At 39.2% G+C, this 12,997-nt stretch overlaps 1 protein-coding gene across 9 annotated transcripts in view; it reads right to left on the reverse strand.

Moving 5' to 3' along the window:
• The window catches only part of WDFY3 (WD repeat and FYVE domain containing 3), a 194,109-nt gene that overhangs the window by 112,249 nt on the left and 68,863 nt on the right, over positions 1 to 12,997 (reverse strand). For all 9 annotated transcript variants that reach the window (XM_082759312.1, XM_082759316.1, XM_082759315.1 and 6 more), the window contains 4 exons: positions 8,172 to 8,281; positions 6,970 to 7,131; positions 5,160 to 5,352; positions 2,251 to 2,437 (listed from right to left, as the gene is read on the reverse strand). In XM_082759312.1, the coding sequence (XP_082615438.1) occupies positions 2,251 to 2,437; positions 5,160 to 5,352; positions 6,970 to 7,131; positions 8,172 to 8,281 (652 nt within the window). The remainder of the gene's footprint in view (positions 1 to 2,250; positions 2,438 to 5,159; positions 5,353 to 6,969; positions 7,132 to 8,171; positions 8,282 to 12,997) is intronic.

Raw genomic sequence — 12,997 nt, forward strand, 5'->3', positions numbered from 1 at the left:
TGCAGGCTGTTCTCCACCAACACATCAGCCTGCACAGCACAGCTGGGAACCAGCTGAACAGAATGCCCAATTTTATACAACACATTAAAACACATCTAATTGCATACTAGCTCTTAGTCTCTACAGATCTCAGGAGACAGCCAGAGACCACAATCTCCTATTTGCTCACGCAATGCAAGATGTGTTTTTCTTCCTTGATCAATGACAGTGAGAGCCTTTCGAAGCATTCTGCATCCTGTGCCTTTTCCCCACAGTGAGACGTATGGTTGAACCTTACAGAAGCATGTGGCTCATCTATTTCCATTCCATGAATCCTCTGTACACCCTGCACTTTCACATCATTGAGTTCAAAACATATGCTCTCTTCTTTGTTCTTCACAGGTCTCCAGCAGATTCTTATTAAGTCACCATCTTCACAAGTTAGTCCGTGTTACCAGCTCCCAAGCCTTTCTTCATTGTGGCTGGACTCGCAGCATCTTGCAAACGTACTGCATACCTGAAGAAGTCTCTGTCATTAGTTCTGAGCCACAACACATCCAGGGAGAATGCAGCACTATTGACGATCACTGAACAATGCCCAGGCTTCTCTGAGATGATTGCTTTTTTTGAAACAAAACTATAGTGAATTTCATGTTCGAATCACAACTTAAACAGCATGTGTGTTTTGAACTGTCTTCCATCTCCTCTACAATATACAGATTGCTAGCAAATACAACACGAATTGCTGTGCCTTGTTCATCTTCTCCCAAGTGTTCCCGTGAGGTTCTTAGCAATCAGCTCTCAAACAAGTGAGGATAAGGTATTTCTGTGATTTAACACTGTAATGATGTCAAATGACGAACTGATGTGCTGTGTGATTGTGCTCTCCTTTTTCAGAGACGCACACCCCTACTCTTCTCATACCACTGTCAGGGAATTCCCATTCTTTGGCTGAAAGGGTAAGCAAGCTCACAAGAAAGTCTGCTTAAAACACGTGATGTACAGAGGATCACTGCTGTACTTGACAATGAAATCGCTAATGATAGCATGTTCCCCAAATTCTACCTAACCTCTTGCTGTCAGTTTCTGGAAGACAACCAATTTTATGATGTGTACTGGTGTGTTTCAAGTAATATAATTCATACTCAAAATAACCATTTATACTAGAAGAAAAATAATATAGCATGTATTGTAGCAATTTTGGCACAGAAGGTAATTTATGAATCATTTTAACTGTTATTAAGAATTTCACATGCCATGTCTATGTCTGGCAACCGTAAAAAAAACAAACAAACAAAAAAAAAACATAACATCTCAAAGAACATTAAGTTCTAATACTTGGGTACCAAAAGCTAGCAACCTAGCATCCAAAATGAATGGCCAGAAAACCGGTCAGCAATGGAAGCTCATCTCAGTTATGGCTATTACAGCACTACATCTCATCATCTTTGACCCCAGTACATGATAAGATGCACACTCATCTTTCACTTCAAAGCTGGCATCTGTGTCCTGCATTTGAAAAACACACATGCGTATATCAACAGCAATGCATGCATCTTCAGAACTTCAGAAAAAAATCAGGACATATCTTAGATTTTGCACAAGTAACACAGCAAACATACTCATTTTCTCACTGTGAAAGAATAAGCGACATGTCCTTCATGAAAAAAAATAAAATCATGAGTTGTACTTCAACATTTACTTTTGGCAGGCATCACTATATTCTGTCATGTATTAGCAGGTTAGCAGTCCCTTCCATAAAAAGAACTCAAATTAAAAAAATGTGTATCCACACTGATACCCTAGTAACATGGGAGTTCTCTCCAGCACTCCGTGATGGACAAAATGGTCTCTTCTGCTTATGTACAAAATGATCTCTTCAACACCAAGTAGCATGGACGAACGTTTACGATTTTTCAGTACTTTCAATTTGTTTAAACAAAAAGGAAACAAAACCAAACCCATCAGCTGCAGTGAAAAAATATTTTTGTGAATTCTTAAAAAAAGTAGCACCAGTTGCTTTAAACACCTGCTTTCCTACAACATACAAAAAGATTGAGTAGTAAACAGTACCAATGAATAAGAAGCTAAACAATGTAATTTCATAAGAGGAGGGAAGCACATCATTTTATGTTTTGGTCCTAATGTCTTCCTTGCGTAGCAATCTCTAATAATTTATTCAGTCAAATCTATTGACCCATTCTTTAATAGGAACTCTTTTTGGAAAAAGCTCAATCATCTGTCTACATCCCTTCAAGTACTTTTGCATACCTGAGGAGGAGATCACAGAGGAAGTTGTATCCTTGCCATATCCTAAAATCATCCAATAGCGTTTGAGACACATCACTGGAATCTTTGAGAAAACAGGAAAGCCCAGCAAACATCTCAACTATTTCAAGGGGAGAAAGGTCATCAGACTGTTGCATATTCTGAACACATGTGGACAAACATTCTTTTTCTGAAAAGAAATGTGATTGAGAAATTTAGGATTTTACTGACATTAATGATTCTTTTTCTCCATTAGATAATCTTTACCTCAGGTAAGAAGGAGACTGAGAAAGCAAAACCAGATTAAAAAAAAATAATAATAGAAGTAAAGTTAAATCAGGAGAATCAGCAGAATAAAAAGAAAAATATGAACTGCTATAGTAACTCTAAAGCATCCTATTCCATACTGAAAAACAAAGTTACAGAAAGCACTGAATGGTACTATGGTACTGGTGTTAGGTAAAACTCAACACAGAAGACTTGATATGATGATTTCCTTTGGCTGCTCTTGTCAGCGATTCTTTGGCTGGCATACTTGCTTGCTGAGGAAAACGAGACAACTTGTCTCATTCTGCATCTCTCCCATGGTCCACCAATACATTCTGAAAAGCTTTCCCAAATCTGAACTCATATTTCAGGATGCAACCCTGTTTCAAAGACACTCCCTTAAATGGCTTCTTATAAATTTCCAACATTTGCCAGAGAAGTGCAAGTATCTCCAGCTAGGCCAATTACAAAAGGTCCCAGAAGATCATGTCAAAACATGAGATAATGAAAGGATGTTCCTTTGATGGGATAAAAAGCCTTAATTTTTTTCTTGAGTACATAACAAACCTCCCTGTACATGTTATCATCTCTTAAGTCAGGTTCATTTTTATCAAGAAGTGAGGGGTCATGCTGAGTGTTTTTTAAGATTTTCACTTATTTACATTATAAAGAATTTAGAGTATCTTTTGATATGCCACCCCATGTCTTTGTGGACCAAAGCAATAGGAAGCAACAATGGTAGCAGTTGCCATACATTAAATGACAGAGTCAGGATTGGGTTATTTTATTTGTTGTACTTTATAACCTTTCAAATATATATGTACACCTTCATTATAAAGTCATCAGAAGGCTGCTACAGATATATGTAAAATAACCATCACCTTTAAAATCCAATTTGAAAGTATTTAACTGATGCCTATTTTGTGCTTTTAAGAGATACTGTACATTCGCTTCTTTCTTACTGGAATTAGAAAGATGCTGCTAGGGCAAGAAAATCCACAAACTAAAATTTTCTGCCTAATATGTGGAGGCATGGTGCCGTATTTCATAAACTGACAAAAAGTTTTTGTGGAACTTTGTAAAAACTTGCTTTCCAGGGTGTGGGGAAATAGTGGTTTGGTTCTTTCTTTTTTTTTTTTTTGTCACCAATAATGCTGTACCCCTAAAATTTGTAATAAGGCTGTTAGCTCATTTAAATAAACATTCCATTTTAAAAAGGACTTATGCATTTAGATGGTGCTACAATCTGGAAGTCCTAAATACATCAGAAATATATTATACCAAATTTCACATGTCAAATTCCAAATGCCTAAACACACAACACAGCTTTAAACAGCTGCAACAACAGTATTTTCAATAACATATTTCTTCACAAAGCTCTTTCCATGGATACTATCCTCTCTGACAACAGTTGTCATCTTGCTTTGTTTTCACAAATCCTTTACTACTAACCCACATGGCAGTAGCCCTTCCTATACAAATGACAAACAGAACCTTGTGAAGATCTATTGTAAGTAAAGCATTCCTTAAGTTATCTTCCAAAACCTCTCACCACCTTCAGTTTCCATGTTCCAGACAGGATAATATTTGTCTCAATAGTGAACCTGAATGAGTCTGGCTGATTTAGTCTATTGGTGGCCGTCGCACTGGTGGCACCAGTACTTAGAGACAACTTCTGCTGGGCAAAGGACTGGGTCACTGCTGATCCAAGGCAGAAGGCTCTAGGGACAACAGCCTTTGGTTGGGAACCCCACAGGGAAGCTGGGCTGGACCATGGGGCAGGGCACAGGCAGGCTGTTCCAATACACCATCAGTAAGCACGTGGGGGCTCATGCTCAGGTGCTGCTGTGCCCACACACCAAGCTCCCTTGAGCATTTGCTACTACCTGCATTACCCAGGTTTTGCTCTTGTTGAATATTTTAACTGTGTATCCATCTGACCTGGTCTCTTCCTGGAGAAGCAAATGTCTGTGAGAAAGAACATTATCTCTGCAATCTTCCAGATTAGCTCTCCCTGGTAAGCATAACACACCAGTATTTACTACAAGGCTACTGCAGAAGCCTACTACGTGGGCTTCTGGATAGCTCAAAATGCATCAGAAGAATGCATGGAGCTGGCTCCTCTTCCTGTGGCTTCCTCAGATGTCCCGACACTTGAATTGCCAGCCAGAGCATTACCTAAACAAGCAGTCATACATGAGGCACTGCTAGCTTACCTTGCCACTGCAAGGGACTGCTGCTGCTAATCCAAACAAGACAGGAAAAAACATCTTCCCCTTAAGGGGGAAGCAAAAAATGACAGACCTATCCATCTGCCCAATGACTGCTTTTCAATACAAATATTTACTGAAGATGCCCAAATAATAGCAAGAATTAGACAGAAAGCACATCCTTTTTTTGTCATCGTAAGCTCTACAGCAAAACATTAGGGGAAGCACTGTTGTTCAGTGTTCATTTGACATGTGGATGAAGCAGACTCAACTGCAAATACAAGTGTTTTGAAATCTTACATGCATGTAAACACTTACATAGCCAAACAAAGAGCCTGTAAGTTTTCCTTGATCTGTTATTTTCATGCCTATTTTGTAACTACAAGAATAATCAAAGAAAAAAATTATAAATTAATACTGGATAAAGAAACGTACCATGAATGTATTTCACTACATTGACACTAAGGCCATGACGTGATATGGTCATCAGTACTTCCCCTGCACTCTTCCTCCAAGGCAGATTATAGGGAGGGCACCATGAAGTTATTGCACTGAATAAAAGCTGCAGATCATCCTTTTGAGCCAGTTCTTCCGCGGGGGACACATAACTGCACAGTTTTACCAAGATCTGAAACAGGAAGTCATTAAACATCCAATATTAAAATTCTACTATTGGTATTAGTGTTTCTGACTAAACTTAGCAAAACCCAAAACTTTCTTCCATTTAGCATGCATGTTAAGAGCAGCAATGTATATCCCTCTACATTGTTTCTCAATTTTAAATTCCATACAAGCTTATTTAACAAATGGATATTTCAGGTCTTGATTCTGTTAAAAATGACTAGAAAAGCATTAGCAGAAGAGTTCAAATAAATCTCTCAGGCTGACACATCATGCTTGTTTGGGTACCAGGATATTCCTTTCTTCCAGAACCTTATTTTTCGCTGATTCAGATGTTCAAATCCTGCAGCAGGGCAATGGTTATGAGAAAAAAAACGTTAAACTCCTTCCTCCTGCAGGTAAGCTAATTGATGAGTTATTGGCAGATAAACAGCCATACCTTCTCGGCCAAATGAAAACAGCTAAAAAAACATAGCAGAAAATGCTACAGCAATGCTATAGCACTACCTGAATGTCTGTCACCTGAATTTGAACTGACAAGTTACCTTAATTAGGAAAAAATGCAGTTATGCAGCCAAAGCTGCTACGCTGTGCTCCCTTCTGTGTGTGTTCTGAAGACACTTGATGTCACAGAATCATTACGGTTGGAAGACACCTTAAATATCACCTTGGCCAACCAGCACAAAAGTCCATTTTCTATCTCCTGCGGGAAGCTGAGGCTCTCTCCCAGAAAACCATAAGAATATTTCGTAAAATTGCCTGCATCTAGAGGACATTTATACGTTAAATCAAAGTAAAAGCAGAGCCCAGGAGATATGTGAAATCTCACCTGTTCCAGCTAACTCATTTGAGAACACCACCTGATGGCCCTCAATGAGGGACAAAAAAGAGCAGAGAAGCAGCATATTGTGGGGAACTGTAACTGGTAACTTTCATCAGATGTTTGCTACACAGACACTTCCAGTTTGCACTTGGAAACTGGCAGCATGACTGTCGACCCCTTTCTAAAAGTAACTCTCAGCTCCTTCTAACAGTTTAGTCACAAGAACATATGGAAATTCCTTCACAAGAACTCTACTGGAAGCTTCAGAAAGCAGGAGTCCTTGGTCTCCCTGGCAAATTGAGGGAAAACATCTGGAAAAAAGTCTGAGGGATAACTCTAAGAGGAAATGCAAGCTAAGATGGTTCATTCCCACATTTAAATTACTCATTTCAAAATGTATGGTTTACTCCGTAATTAAACAGAAATAATTACACATTACAATAATTCACAGATTATTAACAGTACTAATCATTTTTACTATGTCTATTTCTATCAATAATGGCCAAAGATACCAAACACTAACACCAGTTTGATTAAAGCAGAGTAATAGCCAACGTGTTGCTCATTTTAAGCAGATGCATGGAAGAGTTCTATTCATTTTTGTGGATTCTTGCTGAGAACTAAAAAAACACAGGAGAAATGGGAATTCAACTTCAACTGTGCTTTTAAGAAAATCCATCTTACTCTAAGATAGCAGTTTGTGAAGAATCAAGGAAGAGTGATTTCTGGAGAAGTTGGTGCCTCAACTTGAAGCACCTCCACTCTTTCTGCAAGTTGTATTTTCAATTTTACCTTGCTTACCTGTACAAAGACTTTCTGTAGTAGTGCTCGGCGCTCTGCAAGAGGTAGCTCATTCTGTGCTCCTCCAACTACCTCAGGCACATGTGGAAGGTCAAAAAACAGATATAGACATTTAACGAGTGTGGAAGGCACAGACATTGTAGTCATGCAGTCCACAGTTTTCTGGGGAGAAAGAAAACATAGCAAAAAACATAGTTCAGCATATTACTATATTTAAAAAAGTCACACTCCTGTAATCAAGTTGACTCAAATGCTGGCATTTTCTTTTTAATACCTTTCCAAGCTGTCCACATGTCAATACAGATTCACCATCTATTCCTGAACGCATATCTAAATAGTGATCTTAAGATAGCATCATCATATATTTATGTGACAATAGCATCTAGCAGCCACAGTTAAGAACAGTCACTGCACATGACAGAAACAAAAACTGACAGTCCTTGTCAATAGAAACTTACGAATTAATTACAAAACCTTCAGCCAAGCCCTCATTAACCATCTATTCTTTGCAACAGTAGAAATGGGAGTGGGAGGACAGTCCGTCAATTCATGCACTTGCATGGCAAGAAGGTACAAGTAGGTATAAGGAGCATAGCAGAAGAAAATATGAAAGCATCAGTGGGAAGAAAAGGCAAATTGGAGTGGAGGCTGGTGACATACTAAATGCATATAAGATGACGTGCTGAATTATAATGGCAAATTAGAGCAGAAAGAATAAACCACACAGCTGTTCAGTACATTGCCACAGAACGGCTCTCTGATGCAGGCAGGGGGGAACCAAAAACAGAGGCAGTAAATGTTCATAATATCATCCGCTTGTCACTGCTATTGTCTTCATTTTCCTGCAATGCCTCCTACACAAATGGGGAGCCCAAGTATTGAGACCGAGGGATTTAGGAGCTGTGTGTGACATACCTCAGAGGCCAAGCAGCAGCATGCACAAGAAGCATTTGGGGAACAGTAATAATTGTCTGTGTAATTCAAAAGAACATTCTAAATTCATGTTCCAAAAGAATGATTTTTAGGCAACTGAAACCACGAGGAGCTAAAGCAGAAGTTCTGTGGCAGTGTAACAGAACAGGGCCTTAGCACAGAAAGCAAAAGGTAGTTAGAACATATTTTAGTGTGTGTTCTCAGAGTTTATGACTGTGGTTCTTCCGTCTTTGACCCCACAACTTTTTTTAAGCCTTGTTAAGACTAACCTGTCCCGATGAAGCTAATAAATTAATTGTGGTGAGCAGCATCCAACCTCTACTTGCTTCTTCACTTTGGTTGACCTCCAGAAACTGGACAATGGCACGACTTGCAGCCTCTGCAGTGGGCAAAAAGAAACAGAAATTCAATTTCAACGTCTGCAATATGCAAAACATCTTGTCAACAGTCCATATACTAAGCAAGAAATCAGCTCTGCAGCACTGCTTGGAGAACGGAAAAATAAATAAATAAAAAATAAAAGGACTACGTTCAGGCCTATAGCCTCCTGACACACATTTCATTCTTCCACACGCACTTGTCTTTGAAGTTACAAGGCTGCTAAAAGTACATTTTTTGGTTTCATCTCATAAACCACTAGACAGGTTGTGCAACAGCACGCAGCAACTTGTCTTTAAGTATTTTGGCTTTACCAACACAATGTACTCTGTTCCAAGCGTCTTAAGTCAGCACCACTTTGGGGGGGTTGGTGAGAAAATCTTATATTCAATTTATGGAAAAAAAAACAACACTGAAAGAACAGTATGGAGGATAATAGAAAAGGATTGAAGGGAAGATGAAGAATAACAGAAGGAATAAAAAACGGAACAAAAACGAAAAAGAAGACTAAGACCAACAATTACCGTATCCCCATCTTACTTTTTTGTTTTTTTTAAATTAAGATGAAAATGCTAAAAACTTATGGCTGATTTTATGCAGATGGGACCACTTTCAGAATCAGCAGCCTTTCCATATCAATGAAAGACAAAAATAAGTGTTCTGCCTATGAAACAAATTATCAACACCAATAAAAATGTACAACTACAAACACGAATAAAAATGAAGAAAAAATGAAATCCTAACACATTGCTGTCTAAATACACGTTAAGATATCTGTAATGCCCGCCATAAGGACTGCCCATCATGCTTAAAGAAAATTTAAAATCATTTTTCATTAATAACTCCACATCAATCATCTTCAATGCTTCCTGTGTCAATCACAACAGAAAAAGAAGGTACATAATATTGTTTAAGAGTGGTGATAATGGAATTACAAAACAAGAAATAAATCTGCAATTGAAGAACCACCCATTTTTCTTCTTATTTTGTCTGCTTCGTCCACTGCAGATTTCCCACAATAGACTGGTGCACGAGTTTCTTCTAATGTAAATACATTTTATATGGCAAAGTACTTATCAAACTTTGAACATGGAACACTACAGAGATAATTTCCTGGAGAATCACATTTGCAAGCCTATGAACTAGCTGGTCCTAAAAGGCTTCTACTATTGTTGGATTTACATTTGTAACTGAAGTGTTACACAAAAGAGGCTAATACCTTTCAGGATCAAAGCCATCAGCTCCTACATCCATCAGTGAATTGATGGAATGAAAACCAGTGTGTGAAGAAACACTTGTATTAACAGAAGCACTTGGATCATTCACCAGGACCCAACATGGGAAAGACAAGGACAAGTAGGAGCTTGCTCAGCAGAGGGCCACCAAGATGTGGAAGCTGGAGCACAGGCCCAGTGAGAAGAGGCTGAGAAACCGGGGCTAGTTCAGCAGGAAAAGAGGCAGCCCCAGCATCACCCAGCAGGGAAGCTATGGAAAACCTGCAACTAGGCCCTTCGCAGCAGGAGACACGTGGCTTCAGCCAAACTGGGAGAGACTCAGGCTGCCCTACGGAGCCTCTTCCCTGCTGCATACAGCCTGGCACTGGGACAGGGCCCTGCAAGGCTGCGCTGTCTCTGCCCTTGAAGGTTTTCAAGGCCTGACCAGATGGAGGCCTGCACAAGCACAGCCCCTTCTAACAGCTGGCCTGGCTGCAAGCAGCAGGGGGCCAGAGACCCCTAAGGTTCTTTCCAACCCTTGGTCCTCTGCAATTTCCTCTTTTACAGCAGAAAGTCTAAATGATGTCTCATTCAGAAGGATTTAACATCAACTGTACTGGCATCGGTTTCATTTCCTTCTGGTGCAAATAACATGCATTTTTCCCTAAAATCTGGAAAAAAAAAAAAAACAACATATAATCATGTTCCTAGAAGAACACACAGTGAAAGAATGATTGAAGGCAAAAATGAACACTTGTTTCATGTTTATAATGGCTATTTTCCAAGTTTGTTTTGCAACCTTACTGGCTTACTTTTGTTTTTTATACAAACCACTGGGTTTTCTAAGTCTGGTATAAAATAAGAGGAGGCACCTAGTAAATCCCCTGCATGAGACTGACATAAATAAAAACAGCCTAGAATTTGCTCCATCTTGCTATTTCAGCCTTCAGAACTGTATCGCAGAAATGCAGGCGTACGAGCTGCCCAACGTGCCAACCTGCAGTACTGCCTGGGGAAGCAGTTTGTTTTCTAAAAGTCAGTCCGCAAAATTGGCTGGATAGTTGGGTACAAATAGACAAACTTAGAAAGCGCATTGGAGGTGCCACAGCTATATTTCCCACATCTAAGGTCTACCTTAGACGCCAGAATTAATGACAAAAGCCACTTTCCAAAATTCTCAGGGTCAACCGTGCCCAAAGCACATGCTGCTTCTGCAGTGGCAGTGCCCCACCACATCTGACCAGGAACGATGTGAGAGACCCATTCCTTTTCTACCTGTTCTCTTTTGACCTGAATACAGATAGAGTTATAGAGTTAGGCCACCAGTCTCTGCTTAGGGACTGATATAAAGCAAACAGGGTACAAACAGTCTCCTTAGGGCATGGTTTTCACAAACCACCAAGGCTTGTGGGCTCCTTTGGTATCTTTTAAAGTGAGACTGAGAGGTTAAGTATATGCTTCTTTAAGAGTTGTCATGCTACTGACATCCTCAATGGCATAGCAGTCAAACACTATAAATAGGTGCTTCAAAACTGTCGGACTTAATTAAGCACTGCCTAAAACACAGATGGCATTATGAGCACAGGAAGGAATTCTCTTGTCATCTGCTCTGAGCAAATTTGATAGCACTACCATTCATTTTTCTTGTAAGCACTAGCCTTATTTAGTTTCTTTGGAATTTTTCCTTGTTTTCAAGTGCTCAAGAAATCCTTTCGATATAATATCCTCTGTGACTGGCCCAGATGTCCTTAGTCCTTCACCTCCTGCAGAAGCAATGATGAAATCCAGCATTATGGATGTGATAACTATTAGAAACAGCAAACGAGCAAAGAGACAAAGAACTATAAGGTAATATCTATATACATCTATCTTAATAAGTCTGCAAGCATGCACGTGTAACATGGCTAGTGCCATACTGAGATCTTTCAACATTGATTATCTAAATAAGGAAGAGAGGCTTTGTAGAAACACAACAGCAGAAGGCTGTTCACACAGAAGAGATAGAGATGCTTTGTGTCCTGGATTTCAGAAAAGCAGCAAATGGAAAGCTACAGAATATAACCTATTCAGATCATTAGCATAAAGCAGCACTGCATTACAGGCAACGTTACTGCCTATAAACATAGCAGTAAGGACAAATTCAGCATTTAGTTAGATATTCTACTACAGTAGACAGAATTGTGTCATTGTACTTCTTTGTAGTGTATTGTTATCTTAAGTAGGATATTATGGGCAAAAGTCCAGGTAAGACTGATGGGAAAGATATCTGTGTATACACCAAAAAGCATGTGTGCGTGTGGGCAGGGGGCACAAGCCTTCTCTACACAAGCCTCCAAGAAGTCTCAACTACTGTGCATGGAGAATACCTGGAAACACAGACAGATACCTGGAGTTAGAGGAAAATAATAGTTTCAATTGTCATGCTAGTAAAAGGAACACCTACCAAAACCAAAATGGAAAGATGCCTTTGTTTAATCAGGAGCAGTGCTGTCATCACAAACAGCAGATACGAAGGGGCTGATGCCTTTGCCATGATACAGAACAGGAGGAATGCTGAGCAAAAGATAAACAACTCAACTGTGCCAGCATTTAGCCTCACTAAACCAGCTGATAAAAGAACAAGCTTTCTAGGATGTCTTGGAAAGGCACTGTATGGCACTACACTTGCCTCACATAAGGTCTGATAAATAGCATCTAAGATTAATTCCAGGTTAATAGAAAGTAACAAGATTCAGCAGCCATTGGTCAAGAATCACTCCTCAATGCTAACTGATCAGACTCTGCTTCCCCTTTGGAGCCACTTCACTAAATTCAAAATAGAAAGCTGTGTGAAGATAAGTCACCTACAGCGCAAGGGAAAAGAAATAACAGTGAAGAAAATAAACATGACCACAACAGGCTAGATCACTTCTAACCTCCTCTCCTCTCCATACACAAACAGTTACCTAACATACCACAAATTCAGGAAGCAGCCCCCAGCTCCACTGTTCTTCAGTGATAAACATCCCCAACTCTTCAAAGAGAGGCAAACATTGCAAACAATGCTACCAACAAAACTTCAGACTCCCATGTGGGAGGAGCATGAAAGGCCACTGGTATAAGATGAGCTTTCTTAAACTACCACGTTTATCTTCTACCAAATGCAAGATGCACTCGAATGACACAACACACAAAGAAATAAATCTAACGTTTGCCAAATTAAAATAAATATGAAAATAGTTCTGCTGATAGGAATAGAGGTTAACTGCAATAAAAATACAAAATAAAGGCATAGTTGATAAATTAATGGAATTTAAAAATGAAAAATAAAGGCAGATATTGTCACAGGCTGAATATAAACCACTGACGTGTTTTTCTGCAATGGTTAAATATTATGATGAATATTATCAGATTGGCATCCCAATGTGTTTTTTTAACTGAGATAATGGTAGTCTTTAAGCATATTTGTTAGAGAAATGGCTAAAGAGGTTAAAATATTTTTCACTGGCTACGCAGTATAATTA

The sequence above is a fragment of the Aythya marila genome (assembly GCF_965140915.1).
Source record: "Aythya marila genome assembly, chromosome: 4".
NCBI lineage: Eukaryota > Metazoa > Chordata > Aves > Anseriformes > Anatidae > Aythya > Aythya marila.